The sequence below is a fragment of the Lagenorhynchus albirostris genome, chromosome 19, assembly GCF_949774975.1.
Source record: "Lagenorhynchus albirostris chromosome 19, mLagAlb1.1, whole genome shotgun sequence".
In the NCBI taxonomy this organism is placed as follows: Eukaryota; Metazoa; Chordata; class Mammalia; order Artiodactyla; family Delphinidae; genus Lagenorhynchus; species Lagenorhynchus albirostris.
In genome coordinates, this window is record NC_083113.1 from 18,810,633 (window position 1) to 18,827,695 (window position 17,063).

At 44.9% G+C, this 17,063-nt stretch overlaps 1 protein-coding gene and 1 non-coding gene across 2 annotated transcripts in view; both read right to left on the reverse strand.

Moving 5' to 3' along the window:
- Positions 1-14,395: 14,395 nt before the first annotated feature.
- On the reverse strand, positions 14,396-14,469 carry TRNAT-AGU (transfer RNA threonine (anticodon AGU)). Its single transcript has one exon. It is a non-coding gene; the product is annotated as a tRNA-Thr (tRNA).
- Positions 14,470-16,334: 1,865 nt separating this feature from the next.
- Positions 16,335-17,063, reverse strand: part of WDR88 (WD repeat domain 88) — a 39,153-nt gene continuing 38,424 nt past the window's right edge. The window contains exon 11 of the mRNA XM_060132130.1: positions 16,335-16,705. Coding sequence (XP_059988113.1) covers positions 16,532-16,705 — 174 coding nt within the window. The 3' untranslated portion in view covers positions 16,335-16,531. The remainder of the gene's footprint in view (positions 16,706-17,063) is intronic.

The following is a 17,063-nucleotide window of genomic DNA, read 5'->3' on the forward strand; positions in this document are numbered from 1 at the left end:
GTGAGTCTGGGTTTGTTTTTTAAGCATCATAAACACTATCACATCGCATGCATCTTCTTTCCTCTGGTTTGGTTTGGTTTGATTTGGTTTTTGTCCCTTCAGAAGGTCTCTCGAGTCATTCAGGAGATGATGCTGATGTGTCACCAGGGTCACAAGGGGACACTGTGGGATTCGCCCACCCAGCCCTCCCTCTTTTCCTCCGGGTGACAGCATCTCACCCAGGAAAGCCCTGAGGCCCAACTCTGGCTCACAAAGCTCGGCCCAAGATTTCGAAACTGGGGAAACTCTACCCTTGAGCTGGTGGGGCGGCGGAATGTCCGTCTAGAGCTGCTAGCAACCAACTCCCCTCCCATCTGGAATGGAGGCAACCCCAAGGGAAGCAGAACCAAGGGATGGAGAATGAGCAGGTCCTGAAGCATTTTGGAGAGCCTAGGCCACCCAACCAGAAGCCAGCGCCACCCAGGGACTTCCCTGGGTCAGGACCCAACCAACTTCTCTTTTTCTTCAGTGGAAGGAGTCCTAAGGAGCACGCAGGGACCAGGTGCTGGGCTCCCACCCGACAGGTCGCCTCCCTTCCCGCCAGGGCTTCGGTCCTCTGAGCTGCCACACAGGATGCCCTTATGCCCTCCGTCCCATGTGCCTTGACACTGTCTCCTTCGACTGGACCCGCCTCCAAAAGACACTGATGAAAATACCAGGAAACAACACCCAGCCAGCAGCACATGCTTGGTTTATACCCACTTTATCTGTCAGAATCCATTGGCCCCTTTGCTACCTACATTTGCATGTTCTGTTCCATCATGTTGCTTGTTTAGCATTTGGGTGGTGGATGTAGTTTGAAAGAATTATACTATTATTTCTAAATTGTTAGCAAAATTATAGACTATAAGATGCAACAATAAACGTGGTGGGTTGTGAATATAAAATCCAGCATTCTCTCAAAATTACTGGGAGAAGTTGTACGTGTTTATGTAGATAATAAATTGTTACACACTAATTACAAATTTGTTCATTTTAGAACGTAAAGAAATGATACAGGTCTCATAATTACAGATCTCTTCCCTTGTTTACCTCCAATCTCATTTTGAAGTGCTGTGATCTAGAATAAACTCTTAGCTCTATAATGATATTTTACAAACTTAGAAAACGTGGTCTAGAAATCCTTGCTTGATGAATACGTTTATATAATTATATTCTGTTCTATAAGTCTTGGTGATTCAAAGAAAATTCTTTACTGTCATGCATTAAAAAGAGCTTTGGGACTCATTGAAAGAGGGAAATCAGAGGTGCACCTCCACCATGAAACTGCTCAGCCTGGCCTTCTCCAGGGCTTGATTCTCATAGGTATGCATTTACTGAGTCACTGGCCTGGCAGCCATCCCAGGATGGCCTCCACCTCTGAGGCCACCCTTAGCTATGTGCCCTTGGGGCTGACCCGAGGAAGCTCTGCTGAGGAATTCATCAGCAGAGTCGCTCCCTGGAGCATCAACTGGCCTCCAGAACCCTCCTTAAAGCAAGGTTCCCACGCTCCTGGATGCAACTCAGTCCCAGGTACACACAGGTATGCCAGGTAATCTGATGCACATAGCAGAGGAAGCACAGCTAGTGGCTGACTTGGTACCGTTTTACTGTTTAAAGTACAAGCAACAAGGTCCTACTGTATAGCACAGGAACTATATTCAATGTCCTGTAATAAACCATAATGGAAAAGCATACAAAAACAAGAATGCATATACATGTATAATGGAATCGCTTTGCTATACAGCAGAAATTAACACAACATTGTAAATCAACTATACTTCAATTAAAAATAAAATAAGATAAATAAAACAAAATAAATAACTGATTGCAACAGCCTTCTAAGAAGCCACTCTCTGTTCAGAGGGAAGCGATGGAGGATCTCAGGGGCACAGACCGGTGAGGAACAAAAACATCAAGGCTGGAAACCAGTCCACACTAATTCTTACACCTGCCCTTTCCTCCCCAGCTTAATGCCCCTCCAGCCTGAATTAGCCCCCCACCCAGACCTTCCAACCTCATGTTACAGCTCCCAGAGCACAGAGTAAATAAATAATTCTACGCCTAGTAGATACTTCATGTTTGCTGAGTTTAAGTGAAATTTTGATGAGTTTTTGTATTAAAATATAATCTAATTAATTATAAGAAATATAATGTGGTGTGAAATGTTCTTTTCTGTTTCTGTATTAGTTACCTATTAAGTTAAATAATAAAATCTTATAATTTGTACAAATACACTCGACAGTACAGTTTGATTGATAAAAATAACCACATGAAGAAAAAGAAAAAATAACCACATGATTGAGCAGAGCTGGGGTAAGAGAAATTCATGACTGATTTTGTCTCCCCCAGCTGAGAACCCAGCACAGTGGAGACCCAGCCCTGGGCCCTTCCCTGACAGTCAGGCTTCTTCCCCAGAGGCTGTCAGCGGGTTCATCCCCAAGGCTGAGGCTTCCAGATGATCAATAAATGTGAAACCCTTCCCAGGAAGCAGCTGATGGGGTGTGCACATCTCTGTCCTCCTGGCCCAGATGAACCCCTATCTGGAGCCCCTTAAGCTGGAATTACACAGGAGGTAGAAATAGGGGGTGATAACACAGCCCCCAGATGGAGGCCTGGCCCGCCATGAGGACACAGGCAATAGGAAGGAAGAGTGAAATCTGCATGGAGCTGGTGGGGCAGACTGGGGTAAAGATCCAGATGGCTGCTAACACGACTTTGATTATTTTAATATTTTAATTGAGATTAACTCTCATGCAGTAAAATACTTACACCTTAAGTGTACAATTAAATGAGTTTTGAGTCTTTCAGGATCAAGTACGAGGTGGGAAAGTTCATTCTTGGTGGTTCCGTACGCCACAGTCAAAGGAGGAATTGGGCCCACAGGGGGCTGGGGAGGTGGCCCGAACCCACCAGCCGACCTAGCCCCCGGGTCCAGACTTAGGGCCCTTGGTGCCCTGACTCGGATCCCTGGTTTCAAGTTTGCTCAACACGGGAGCATCCCCCTCTAAGTCAGAAGAAACACCTCTGGGATTAGATTCACGGAGGATTTCAAGCTCTAACCCTGGCCCTTGATTTAACTTGGAGGGACATCCAAATTGTCTCTTCTACTTGCTGTACCCATGAAGAGAAGCAAAAGATTCTCTTTTTCTGAGGCAGCCCAGGAATTCTGGCAGGGACACGCTGACAAGCTCACCAGGGACCAATCCAACATTTATGATGTGGGTGGGGACACAGTCCCAAATCAGGAGCCCACTTGGGATTATAATCCCCTAGGGGGAAAAGGGCCAAGAATCACAAGGTCCAGTGCCTATTAGAAGGAATGAGAAAGTGTATTTGGAAGCCAGTCAACTATGAAAAGGTCAAGGAAGTTACCCATGAGGAAGAAAAAACCCATTCTCTTTCAGGGACAGCTTGTGGAAGGTTGTTAGAAAATCTACTAACAGAGACCTCTCCACTCCCAAGGGTCAATCCCTGCTGGGACAACACTTTACCAGTCAGTCTGCCCCTGATATTAGGCAAAAACTCCAAAAGTTACAATTAGGCCCTCAAACCCCTATGTCACAACTCCTAGAGGTAGCCTTTGGGATATCTAATCATCACAATAAACTGAGGAGGAGGAAAGAACTCAACATGAAAAAAGGCAGGCCAAGGTTCAAGCTAAACTGATAGCCATTGCTGTCAGCCATGCCTTGCAACCTCAGAGCAACCCAAAGGGTGAAAGAAGGTTCAACCATCAGTCTGGAGATGAGACCAACAAGGCGGAATGCTTCAAATGCAAGTCAACTGGCCATCGGGCCCATGAGTACCAGAAGGAGACCCCCGGGCCAAGCCCAGTCTGCAAACAGACCGGTCATTGGAGATGGGAATGCCCGCGGTCCCCAAGGGATAGGGGGGCTCCTGCTCTTGAGATGGCCAGGCTGGAAGACTGAGGCAGCCCAGGGATTCTGGCAGCTCCTCCCGTGAGATGTCTCTCTCCATCGAGGAGCCCCAGTGGTCCTTGACGTAGCAGGTAGGAAGATCCATTTTTTAAATTGATACAGGAGCCATTTACTCTGTCCTGGTTTCTCATGCTGGGCCTCTTTCCTCTAAAAGCTGCACAGTGACGGGCGTCGATGGAAAGCCTCGCACCCAGTACTTTACTGGGCCTCCCACTTGCCAATTTGAGCAGCATTTGATATTACATGGCTTTTCAGTTGGGCCTGAGTGTCCTACCCCACTACTGGGGAGAGATCTTCTGGGCTCTCTCAAGGCCATATTATGGTTAGGAGGCCCCGAGCAGCCCCTTATCTTGACCCCAGCTAAGGCAGATCAAAAAGAAGAGGAAGGGCCTATTCCCAGCCATATTCTACAAGCAGTAGAATAACTACAGTTTGGGACAAAGGAGTCCCTGGGAGGGCCATAAATGCCCAACCTGCGGAAATCAGCCTTAAGCCAGAAGCCACTTACCCTAACAAGAGACAATACCCCATAAGGTTAGAGGAAAGAAGGGGTTACGATCCCTCATAAATAGTCGAGACATGGCCTCTTGGCGCCCTGTCAGCCTCAATGCGATGCCCCTATTCTGCCAGTTAAGCCAAACGTGTGATACAGGATGGTGCAAGACCTGAGCAGTAAAAGATGTCGTGGTCCCTATTCACCCCCTTGTGGCCAATCCTTATAACGTACTAGCCCAAGTCCCTGAAAATGCTAAATGGTTTGCTGTGCTGGACCTCAGGGCTACCTTCTTTTACATCCCAGTTCACCCCCTCCTCACAATATCTGTTTGCCTTCAAGTGGGCTAATTCCCACTCGGGCCAGATGAAAGAATACATCCGGACAGTACTACCACAGGGGTTTTGGGACAACCCACCTTTGTTCAACCAGGCCCTAGGAAAGGAACAAAGGGAAATATGCCTAAAAGAAAGGGCTATTCTACAGTACGTGGATGATACATTATTATGTAGCCCTACCATGGAAGCCTCAGAGGAGAACATCATTGAAGTTCTTAATTTCCTTGGGGCCCAGGGTTACAGGGTCTCCCAGAAAAAGGCACAAATCTCAAAGCAACAAGTTAAATACCTGGGTTACATGATAAACTCTGGAAGAAGACAGCTGTCTCAAGATAGAAAACAAACTATATCAGGTCTCGTTGCCCCAAAGACAAAGAAACATCTCCATACCTTTTTAGACATGGCAGCGTTTTGCAGAATCTAGATCCCAGGATTTGGGCTAATGGCTAAGCCCCTCTATGAAACCACTAAAAGCCCCGATACAGAACCATTACTTTGGACTGGGGAACAGGAAAAGGCTCTTAATAGTATCAAACAGGTCCTCGCTAATGCTCCTGCTCTGGGTCTCCCCGATTTTAAAAAGCCATTCATTTTGTACATGGCTGAAAAGCAGGGGACAGCCCTGGGAGCCCTAATACAGAAGCTACGTTATTTTTCCAAACAACTAGATTCTGTGGCCCGAGGTCGGCCTGGCTGCCTTTGGGCAGTAGCTGCCACCGCTTTATTAGTGGAAGAACCTAACAAGCTTACCTTTGGACAGTCACTGGAAGTCTGGACACCCTCCCCCCATCAAGTTCCAAGGTATTCTAGAGATCAAAGGTCACCACTGGCTAACTGGGGGCTGCTTTCCTAAGCGCCAGGCTTTACTTCTTGACTCCCTGGAGGTAACCCTCAAAACTTGCCACACCCAGAAAAGGGTGTGGCAAGTTTACACTCTTGGTGGGAATGTAAATTAGCGCAGCCACTATGGAGAACAGTATGGAAATTCCTCAAAAAACTCGAGTTCCCATAGGATCCAGCAACCCCACTCCTGCGTATACGCAGACAAAACTATAATTCAAAAAGATACATGCACTCCTGTGTTCATAGCAGCACTAATTACATTAGCCAAGACATGGAAACACCATGGAATGTACTCAACCATTAAAAAGAATGAAATAATGCCATTTGCAGCAACATGGATAGACCTAGAGATACTAAGCAAAGTAAACCAGAAAGAAAAGACAAATACCATATGATATCACTTATATGTGGAATCTAAAATACAACACAAATGAACATATCTGTGAAACAAAACAGACTCTCAGACACAGAGAACAGACTTGCGGTTGCCTGGGGGAAGGAAGCATTGGGAGTTTAGGATTAGCAGATGTAAACTATTATATATAGAATGGATAAACAACAAGGTCCTACTGTACAGCACAGGGAACTATTCAATATCCTGTGATAAACCATAATGAAAAAGAATATATATATATATGTATAACTGAGTCACTTTGCTGTATAACAGAAATTACACACAACATTGTGAATCAACTATACTTCAATAAAATTTTTTCAAAGATTGCCACAATAAGTAAATAAATAAATGTTTTGATAAATACATACCCCTACCAAGATAAAGAGCACTGCCATCACCCCAAAAAGTTTTTTTTGGTGCCCCTTCTCAGTCAATCCCTCCACCATATAGGCAACTATTAATCTACTGTCCCTATGATTAACTGGCACTTTCTCAAGTCTTATGTAAATAGAATCATAAATTCTGTACTGTTTTACTCTGCCCAATGTGAGATTTCATACACATGGATGTAAGTGTCAGAAGTCCATTCCTTTTGGTTACTCTGTAGAAGTCCATGGCCTGGATATGCCGCAGTTTATCTCCTGTGACAGACAGCTGGGCTGGTCCCAGCTTTTGTTATTGTGCTTAGAGCATCTGTGAACATTTGTGTGCAAGTCTTCTTGTGGATATTGTTTTAATTTCTCTTGCTAAATACTAATTTTTCTTGGATAAATACTTGGATTGTTGATAACCTGGCTTCTCAAATTCTGATAAGATGACATAATTTCTACTGTTCTGCTAACCCCACTGGGCCCTTCCTCTGCCAAAAATTATTTTGTTACTCATATGTATTACAGATATCTCTTTCTGGTTTGTAAGTTATCTTTTTTTTCCCCTTAAGATTAAATTTATCATTCAATACCCCTATTTGCACAACCCAGAATCTGCCCAAAAATCTAACAAAATGTTGAAGGGACTATAAGCAAACTGTAAGAGAGTCAGGCAACAGGGCTGCTTAAAAAAGACACATCCAGGGGTTTCCGTGGTGCTGCAGTGGTTAAGAATCCGCCTGCCAATGCAAGGGACACGGGTTCGAGCCCTGGTCCGGGAAGATCCCACATGTCGCAGAGCAAATAAGCCCGTGTGCCACAACTAGTGAACTTGCACTCTAAAGCCTGAGAGCCACAACTACTGAAGCCCGCGTGCCACAACTACTGAAGCCCGCTCGCCTAGAGTCTGTGCTCTGCAACGAAGAGAAGCCACTGCGATGAGAAGCCTGTGCACCGCAATGAAGAGTAGCCCCGGTTGCCGCAGCTAGGGAAAGCCCACGTGCAGCAATGAAGACCCAACGCAGCCAAAAATAAATAAACAAATACATCTATTTTTTTAAAAAAAAAAGACTGTAAAAGCCACATCCAAATATCAAGGGCATTCCTACACAGCAGGAGTACAGGAATTTTAAAATAATAGGAAAATTATCCCACTCACCATACCTAGAAATAAACCCAGCAAGAAATAATACAAGACCTAGATTAGGAACAGTGTAAACTGACCAAAGGACTTGAAAGAGGACATAAATAAATGAAAAGACAAAAGACTCTGTAACAAAGTTCAAAGGCAAGTGACAGAATGAGAGATAAATATTGATTGCATCTACAAAAGGCAAGGGATTCTTATCTAATGTAAATTCTGCCTGCAAATCAAATAAGAAAAGCAAACAACACAACCGTAATACTGAGCAAAGGACATGGACAGGCAATTCACAGAAGGAATGCAAATGGCCAATAAACATAGAAGGATGTCCAACTCCACTTGGAAGCACGGGAAATATGGGTTAAAACAAGGAGATGGCATTTTAAAAAGCTATTCCTGATATTGGCAGACTCCAGGGCTGACAGGTATGGAGGAGTAGGTTTTCCAGAACAGCTGGAAGAGGGGAAAAACGTGTGGCCTATCCACACTACCATCAGCAATCCTTTCTCAACTTTGTCTTAGAAAAACCCATATGCGCAAAGAAACCTGTGTGTGAGGCGAGTAACATCCCAGATTTGTCCATGGTGGTGAGATTCAGAGAAAACCCCATACCACCACAATGCCCACCAACAAGGGAGGGGTCCTTTGGTTCATGCAACAGCCACAGCCAAGCCAGGAACACAGGAGAATATAAAGAATTTAGGGGCACGCACCTGGAAAGACTTGCAAGACGAATTTGTTGATCCTTTATGTGAAAAACACATGTACATGAGATTTATCCCAGGAATGCAAGGTTGGTTTAACATCTGAAAATGAATTCATGTAATATATCACATCAATAGAATAAAAAACAAAAACCACATAATTATCTCAACAGATGCAGAAAAAGCATTTGACAAAATCCAACACCATTTCATGATAAATACACTCAACAAACTAGGAATAGAAGAGAACTTCTTCAGCCTCATAAAAGGCATCTATGAAAAATCCACAGCTAACCTCATACTTAATGGTGAAAGACTGGATGCTTTGCCCCTAAGATGAGAAAAAGACAAAGATGTGTGCTATCATCACCTCTATTCAATATTGTACTGGAGAGACTTCCCTGGTGGTGCGGTGGTTAAGAATCAGCCTGCCAATGCAGGGGACATGGGTTCTGAGCCCTGGTCTGGGAAGATCCCACATGCCACAGAGCAACTAAGCCCTTGCACCACGACTACTGAGCCTGTGCTCTGGAGCCCGCGAGCCACAACTACTGAATGTCATGCACCTAGAGCCCATGCTCCCCAACAAGAGAAGCCACCACAATGAGAAGCCCAAACCACAACGAAGAGTAGCCCCCACTCGCCACAACTAGAGAAAGCCCGCATGCAGCAACGAAGACCCAAAGTAGCCAAAAATAAATCAATAAATAAAATAAATTTTTTTTAAAAAATTGTACTGGAGGATCTAGCCAAAGCAATTGGGCACAAAAATGAAATAAAAAGACATCCAGAATGGAAAAAAGAAGTAAAACTATTCACAGATACATGATTTGTATATAAAAAGTCCAAAGGAACTTACTAAAAAAGTATTAGAACTAATAAGTTCAGCAAGGTTTCAGGATATAAGATTAAGATACAAAACCAATTGTATCTCTATACATTTGCAATGAACAATATGAAAAAGCAATTAAGACAACAATTCCATCTACAATAACATCAAAAAGAAGAAAATACTTGGGAATAAATTTAACAGAAGAAGTGCAAAATGTATACTCTGAAAACTAAAAAAAAAATTGTTGAAAGAAATTATAGAAGACCTGAATAAAGGGAAGACATGACATGTTCATGGATTGGAAGACTTACTATTGTTAAGGTGGCAATACTCCCCAAAATGATCTATGAATCCAAAGTAATCCCTATCAAAATCCCAGCTGGCTTCTTTGCAGAAATTGACAAACATTCTAAAATACATATGTAAATTCAAGGGACCCAGAGTAGCCAAAACTATCTCAAAGAAGAATTAAGTTGGAGGACTCAAACTTCCCAATTTCAAAACTTACTACGAAGCTGCAGTTATCAAAACAGTGTGATACTCACATAAGGACAGACATATAGATCAATGGAATAGGACTGAGAATCCAGAAATAAGCACTCATATTTATGGTCAATTGATTTTCAATAAATGGTGCTGAGACAACAGGATGTCCACATGCAAAATAATGAAGTTAGACCCTTACTTCACATGATATACAAAATTAACTCAAAATGAATCAGAGACCCAAATGTAAAAGCAAAAAATTTTAAACCCTTAGAAAAAAACGTAATTTAAAACTTCATGACCTTGGATTTAGCAATGCAATCTTAGACACCAAAAGCATAAGCAAAAAAGGAAAAAAAACAGATAAATTGACTTGATCAAAATTACAAATTTTTGAACTTCAAATGACAGTATAAAGAAAGTGAAAACTCACAGAATGGGTCGACATATTTGTAAATCATATATCTGATAACGGACTTGTATCTAGCGTATATAAAAAATAATTACAATGCAATAATAGAAAGACAAATAACCCATTAATCCTTTAATGGGCAAAGGATCTGAATAGACATTTCTCCAAAGAAGATATACAAATGGCCAACATGCACATGAAAAGATGCTCAACATCATTAGTCACTAGAAAAATGCAAATCAAAATCACAGTGAGATACCACTTCAAACCTACTAGGATGGCTATAAAAAGGTAATAATAAGTGTTGTCAAGGCTGTGGAGAAATTAGAACCCTCATAATTAAGGGATATGGGTTTTTTAGGGGGGATAATTTTATGTGTCAACTTGACTGGGTCACCAGCGTGGCTAGATGTTTGATCAAACATTATTCTGGGTGTGTCTGTGAGGGTGTTTCTGGCTGAAATTAACATTCGAATTGGTAGGCTGAGTAAAGCATATTACTGAGTAATTACTGAGTAAGTTAATTACTGGGTAAATACTGAGTAAAGCATATTACTCCCTAATATGGGTGGGCCTCATCCAATCAGTTGAAGACCTAACATTAAACCCTTACGAAGCACTTTCTCTATGTGAACTAAGGTCATGAAAATAAGTTATGAAAATAACTCATTTAGTCCTTAGGACAACCAAATGAGGTAATTATTATTATACTTTCCATTTTACATGTGCAGAAACTGAGTCACAGAGAAGATAAGAAATGTGCCCAGAGCTTATCACTGGTAACAAATACACACAGCTAACAGCTAGTACATGGCAAAGCAGCCTGGTTCCAGAGTCTGTGTTAACTATAACACTATATTGCTTCTCACCTATTTTGGTCTATACATTTCTTATTTGAACTTTCATCAGAAGGATGTATTGGTATGACTTCAAAACTTTATTTAAATCATAATTTTGTTATCTAATCGAGACAATTCACTCAACACTATCAAAGGAGTCATCAATCAGTGAAAACAGTGCTGTCACCACATTCCAATCCACAGTCACCATAATTCAAAGAAGTGGATTCAGTGGGTTGAGGGGAATGCTTGCAACCCCTCACACACACCCCAGTACTCTCACTTATTCTGCCTCTCTTAAAACCTTTCAAGGATCCAAAAGCTTTTGCATTAAAACAGTGGTTCTCAACTGTTTATCTTGAGATCTCTTTGTACTCTTAAAAATTATGGAGGATCCCAAATAAGTTTTTGTTTATTTGGAATATCTATCAATATTTGAGATATTAGAAATTAAAACTGAGAAGAATTTAAAATATGCATTAATTCATTTTAACATAACAATAATAAGCCCATTACATGCTAAATAACATTTTTTATGAAACTATTTACAAAATAAAACAAAATTGAGTGAGAAGGATGGCACTGTTTTACAGTTTGCAAATCTCTTTTATGTTGGGTTTAACGGAAAGCAGCTAAATTGTCATATCCACTCCTGCATTCAGTCTGTTGTGATATGTTATTTTGGTTGAAGTAGAAGAAATATGTCCTCATATGCCCTTTCCATAGATGGAAAAGGGAGGAGTATTTTAATAGCCTTTTCCAGAAAATTGTGAATACTCTTCTTTTATACTACACCCAAACTGAGTAAATGGTAGTGTGGAATCTGAAACCGTACCAATGAACTTTTCGTACTCTGTTACACTAAAATACACTGGTAGACTGTCCTCTTTAAATGGATCATGCATCGGTCATTTGGAAAATATTGGCTCACTGAATTACGCATATCTTCCAAACGTTGACTTATCTCATTATACAATGTCAAAAGTATATATTCATTAATATAACCACAAATCTCATCAGAAAGATTTTAAATATTGGAAAACTGTCAAACTCATGATGGTGTATAAAACCGTTCTAAAATTTTAGTTTTCACTTGGAAATTCAGATGTTATTGTTGGCAACAAATACTGTCAGTTGTTTTCTTTGAAGTGATAGGTTCACTTTATTCATTTTCAAGAAAATGTCTATTAAATACCCAAGTTTGAATAAGCATAGTTTGCCTGCCAGTTATCTTCTCAAGTAGAAATGGTGTTCCACGAAAAACATGGTCTTGTCAGCTGACAATCACACAAGTACTTTTTCTCAGAACAACCACTGTACCTCGGTACTCAGCAGAAGTGCTTTCTGCCTACTGCCCATTTCCTCACACAAAATATTAAAAGTACTTGTGTTAACATTTAATAAAATTAATAATGCTTACTGCTTCATAAGCACATTCTTAAGGGAATTTTTTTTTTTCTGTGAAAGTGTGGTAGTGTAGGATAAACATAATGACAACTAGGGCCCCCTGGTGCCACTGCCTTGATTCCTGCTCAGCTGCCAGCGGACTGCTGTAGCACATCAGTGCAAATGTCAACACAGTGATAAAGCGATGTAACAGTATCATTATGAAAATAGATTTGACCGCCTGAAAGAGTCTTAGGGACCCCTAGGGGTCCATGAACCACATTTTGTGAATTGCTGCCTTACAGCGTTTGAAAAGACAGGCTAGCTATCCAAAAAAACCCTCAAAATGCATAATCCAATCAAGAGAATGTGGCCAATTTTTTAAAAGTCATGTGTCCACAAATGCCTATTATATTCCAAGAATCATTAGGTAAATAGATATATGTGGCTCCCCACCTCTCGGGGCTTAATTCTCTTTGAGAAAATGGACAATAGACAAGGTAATTTCAGACCGTGAAAAGGCTTTAAAGGAAATAAGCAGGATGAGGTATTGGACGCTGGCCTGGGGGGTGGCAGAGACTCCTGGACAGAGCGTGGTGAGGGGAGGCCTCCCAAAGAGGTGATACACTTGCTAAAGGCCAGGAGATGACAAAGACCCATTTCTGCAAAAGGTGCAGGAAACAGCATTCTAAGCACAGGGCACAGCAAGCAAGAATAGCATGGCATTTTTAAAGAAAAGAAGGAGGGGTGCACTCAACCCTGGGCCTATTTGTCTTTTTTGGCTTTGCTCACTGCCCAGGAGTGCTCACCCTTGCAACACCTTCAGTTAACTGCTGCACGCAAGACTGGTGACCCGCAAATGCTTTTCTCCAGCTGACCCTCCCTAAGACCCAGACTCACACCCACAACCAACATCTCCCCTTAGCCACCTAATAGGTAAATGCTCAAAACTGACCTGGAATACCTCAGGCTAGCAGTAAAGATGAGCCAGAAAAAAAAAAAAAAAAAAAAAAAAACCAGCGCCACAGTGACTCAAGGCTTATTACCAATAAACTCATCTCCAATTGGATTAGGAGGATGCTCCCAACAGAAATGCAAAGCTTCAAAGTATCCCCACAGGTTCTCCTGTGCAACGCCAATCAAAAACAACCAAGCTGCAAAGGGCGAGAACTGACCCCCAAAGAAGAGGGAGGAAACACACACACACACACACACACACACACACACACACACACACACACACACACACACACACACACACACACACACACTAAACTCAGACCCGTGGGAGAAGGAGAGAAAGGAGCTGCTTCTGGGGCAGGTGGTCTGACTATTGAGAACACAGGCTGATACCATAACTGCAATTTCTACAGCTCGTTGGGACTGTCCTGTTGCATCTGACTTGAATTTTGTTTCGTTTGACATGAGAATTCCTGGGTAACTTTTAATTCCAATGCTTCACTGCACCCCCAGAGCCTCCGATGCAATTTCTCTGGGTCAGGACCCACAACCGTCTACTTGTGCAGCCCCAGGCCTTAGCGTTCAGCCTCACACCGGGCCCTCTGGAAAAGCCGGTTCTAAATTTGGCACAGGAAGTCCCAAATTTCCAGCTTCCCTCCCTGGAAATTTCATTCTTTCATCAGCCTGAGGGTCACGCTGGCCGGGTTCAATCCTCCGCTCTCCCAGGTGCCCGTGACTTTGGGCCTCACTTGACCTCTGCAAGCCCCAGTCTTCGATCTGGGGAATGATGATCCGGATCGCGTGGCTGGAGAGAGGGGAGTAAGTCAGCAGGCCTATGTGAGAGGTGTCAGGTCCAGTCGGCCGCTTCCGGAATAAATCGACGGAGAAGTGCCCGGGCTCGGCCTCCCAACGCAGCGGCGGCGGAACCTGGGCAGGTTGCTCGCCCTGCGGGGCATCTCTAACCCCAGGAGTGTTCCCACGGCACCCGGAGAGTCCCGCGCCGCCTCCAGGGGACGTCCCCTCTGCTCCGGAGGCCGAGTCAAGGATGCCCCGCAGCTCCGTGAAACGCTAGGGGCTGACTCCGAGGAGGGCCAGCGCCCCACACCGCCGCGGGCAGGGGGGCATTAAATTGGCTTCTTAAGCTGCCCCTCACACCCTCAAAGCGAGGAGGAACTGGGTAGGGGCGCAGAGCAAAACAGGGCGTGGGTAAAAAGAGAGCCGGGACGCTCGGTTGAGGCACCGCTGGGATTCGAACCCAGGATCTCCTGTTTACTAGACAGGCGCTTTAACCAACTAAGCCACGGCGCCGCCCGCACAACTACCGCGAGAGTCCGTTCCCCATCACCATTTACTGTATAGGCTGCGTGCACGCGCACAAGTTTTGTCGGCGGCTGACGCATGCGCTCTGTAAGGTCCTCGTCGCAGGCGGCTGAGACCGAAGAGTTGTACTCGGAAGCCGGAAGCTCGGGCAGTGAGCAGTGGGCGGGCCCGGGCCGGCTAGTCTTCCCAGTGTTGCAGTGTCAGACCCCGGCGTGGAGCCAGGGTGGCCCATCTTTGGGGAATGCTCGCGAAAGATCTGGTCTTCGGCCCTCCAGAACTGACGCAAGCTGTCCGGCGAGGCCGAGCCCCGGCCCGGTCCGGAGATCCAGGGCCCGGTAGCGCGGCCGGGCTGCCGGCTCCCCAGCGTTGGATCAGGGCTCAACCCGGCCGTGGTCCCGCAGTGACCACGTGTCGGACCCATCACACTGGCGCCCTCAGCCTGGGAGGCCGGTTGCCCTCCTCGGCCGCACGCTGACCACCGGGGTCTCCGGCGCCGTCAGCTCTGGGGGCTCATCCGCCCGCCGGTGGAAACCAGACCCATAGCTTCAGTTGGGCCTCTTCCGCGGACCCTGAGCACGGGGAGAGTCCGGGGGCACTGAAGAGACCCTGAGCAGGCACTGAACGATCAAGCGCTTAAAGGGGCCCAGGCCGCTGGCCTTAGAGCATCAACACCGTACGTGGAAGGTTTCCGCTGCCAGAGGAAGGCAAAGCCCTCCGCACTCAGGCGTCTCACTTGCCCCTCTGGGGCTCCTCACTCAGACACATCAGCCACTTCATCACAACACTTTTTAGAGTGCCTCTGAGCAGCAACAAAACCAAAACCTGCTAATCCATTGACCCAGCGGTTTCTCCAGTGGGAGAGCCTAACCCACAGAAATGTAGGTCTCTGCAAAAGTATGTACACGAGAAGGTTCACTCCAGCATTGTTTGTAAGAGCTAAAAACAAGAAGCAACCTGACTGCCCGTCCCTGGGGACAGTGGATGCAGGCCAGACATCCTCCACAGCACTGAGGAAGAATACATTTATGTATGTCTTCATGTGCCAGAGAAGGGATAAGACTTCTCTTCCAAGAAGAGCCCAATTGCTGGGAGGCTGACGCAGTGGAGTTTTGCCATGTTCGTGCATCATTCATGTAAATTAATGCATAAATCCTGAACAGCCTGCTGAAGCTGGGCAGTCATCCTGGTTGTGACGAAGGAGGGTAGCACCAAGCACAGGACCTGCCCAAGCAATGACTACCAGGTTATGGTGCTCATGGGCAGAATTATGGGATGCCAATCAATGAACATTAAATAAATCAGTCCTGCAACTAAGTTTTTTTTAAAAGGACTAAGGGGCATACTAATGATATCTGACGGAAATCCTGTAAGCCATACCAGATGGAAAAGGGAGCCCTTCACGTTTAACTGATACCTTGCTCTTTGTGAAGTAATTGATTACATTGTATGCGTGGAAGCAGGAAGGAGGCTGTACACATGCATGGGCATCCTGGAAAGTAAAGAAACTGGGGTGGAGAGCAAGAAGTATTCTGTGATGGAAATGCCCACCACCCACTTGCCTAACCAGACCTTCCTCTGCTCTGAGCAGTGACCATCTGGGAGCCTTAGCCAGGGAGGCACCCGCAGTGCCACGGTACAGTCCACTCCACAGATGGAGCTACACAGCTTCCTCTTCATTCAACAACGAAGAGGCTGCGGCTGCTCTACAGGGCAAATCCAGAGACCAGAATGTGTTCCAAAAATGAGACAGGATGGACACCAGGACATAGAATTTAGAAAGAACAGAAATGTTTCTAGAATTCACATGCACACTTGTTTTCCAAAAGAATCTATATTTATTCTGCATATAAACTAAAGACAGAGGGATCCCCAAGGGGCTGTGGAACTGATGAGGCGGCACAGTGGTGGGAGCCCAGCCAGAGCGTGGCCCCTGCCCCAGCCTGACAGGCCCACCCGCTGGGGAGGGGCCCCAGAGAAAGGCCTGTGCAGAGCCCCGAAACCTATATGACAGGTGGCCTGTGCTCGAGTCACCCAAAGGCTCCAGTGGCCATCAGCCATCCTCACCCAGGCTGCACTCCCTTGACAGTGAGACCTCCCCTTCTGATGATGGTGAGGCCTCTGTTGACAAGTCTTTTGCACCGATCCGGCAGAACACACATTTGGTGACTGTTTCAGAAAAGATGTCACTTTCATAGATGGAGAAAGGCCTGTCACATTCTTCACACTGACATGAAATATTTTAAAAGAGTAGAAAGGAGGTGCTGATCAGAGGAGATCAAGGCATGCAGTTAGAATTCTCCCCCCCGATCCAACTGCCTTGGGCCGGGCCAAGGCAAGAGCTGCCTCCCCTCTCTGGGGCTCTAAGCGCACAAGGATAGAAACTGCAGGCCACTGAGAGGGAGTAAGCACAGGCTTCCTGCTCTTTTCCCTCTCAAAAGCTATGCAGGTCCTTCCAGCTCATGTCCCCTGCTGTGGGGTCCCAGGGTGGCGGGGAGGAGTGGAAAGCCACTTGATGGTGCTGAGGATTTGGGGTGGGTGTCTAACCTCACCCTCTGTTCTGTGCAGAGCAAAAGTACAGGGCC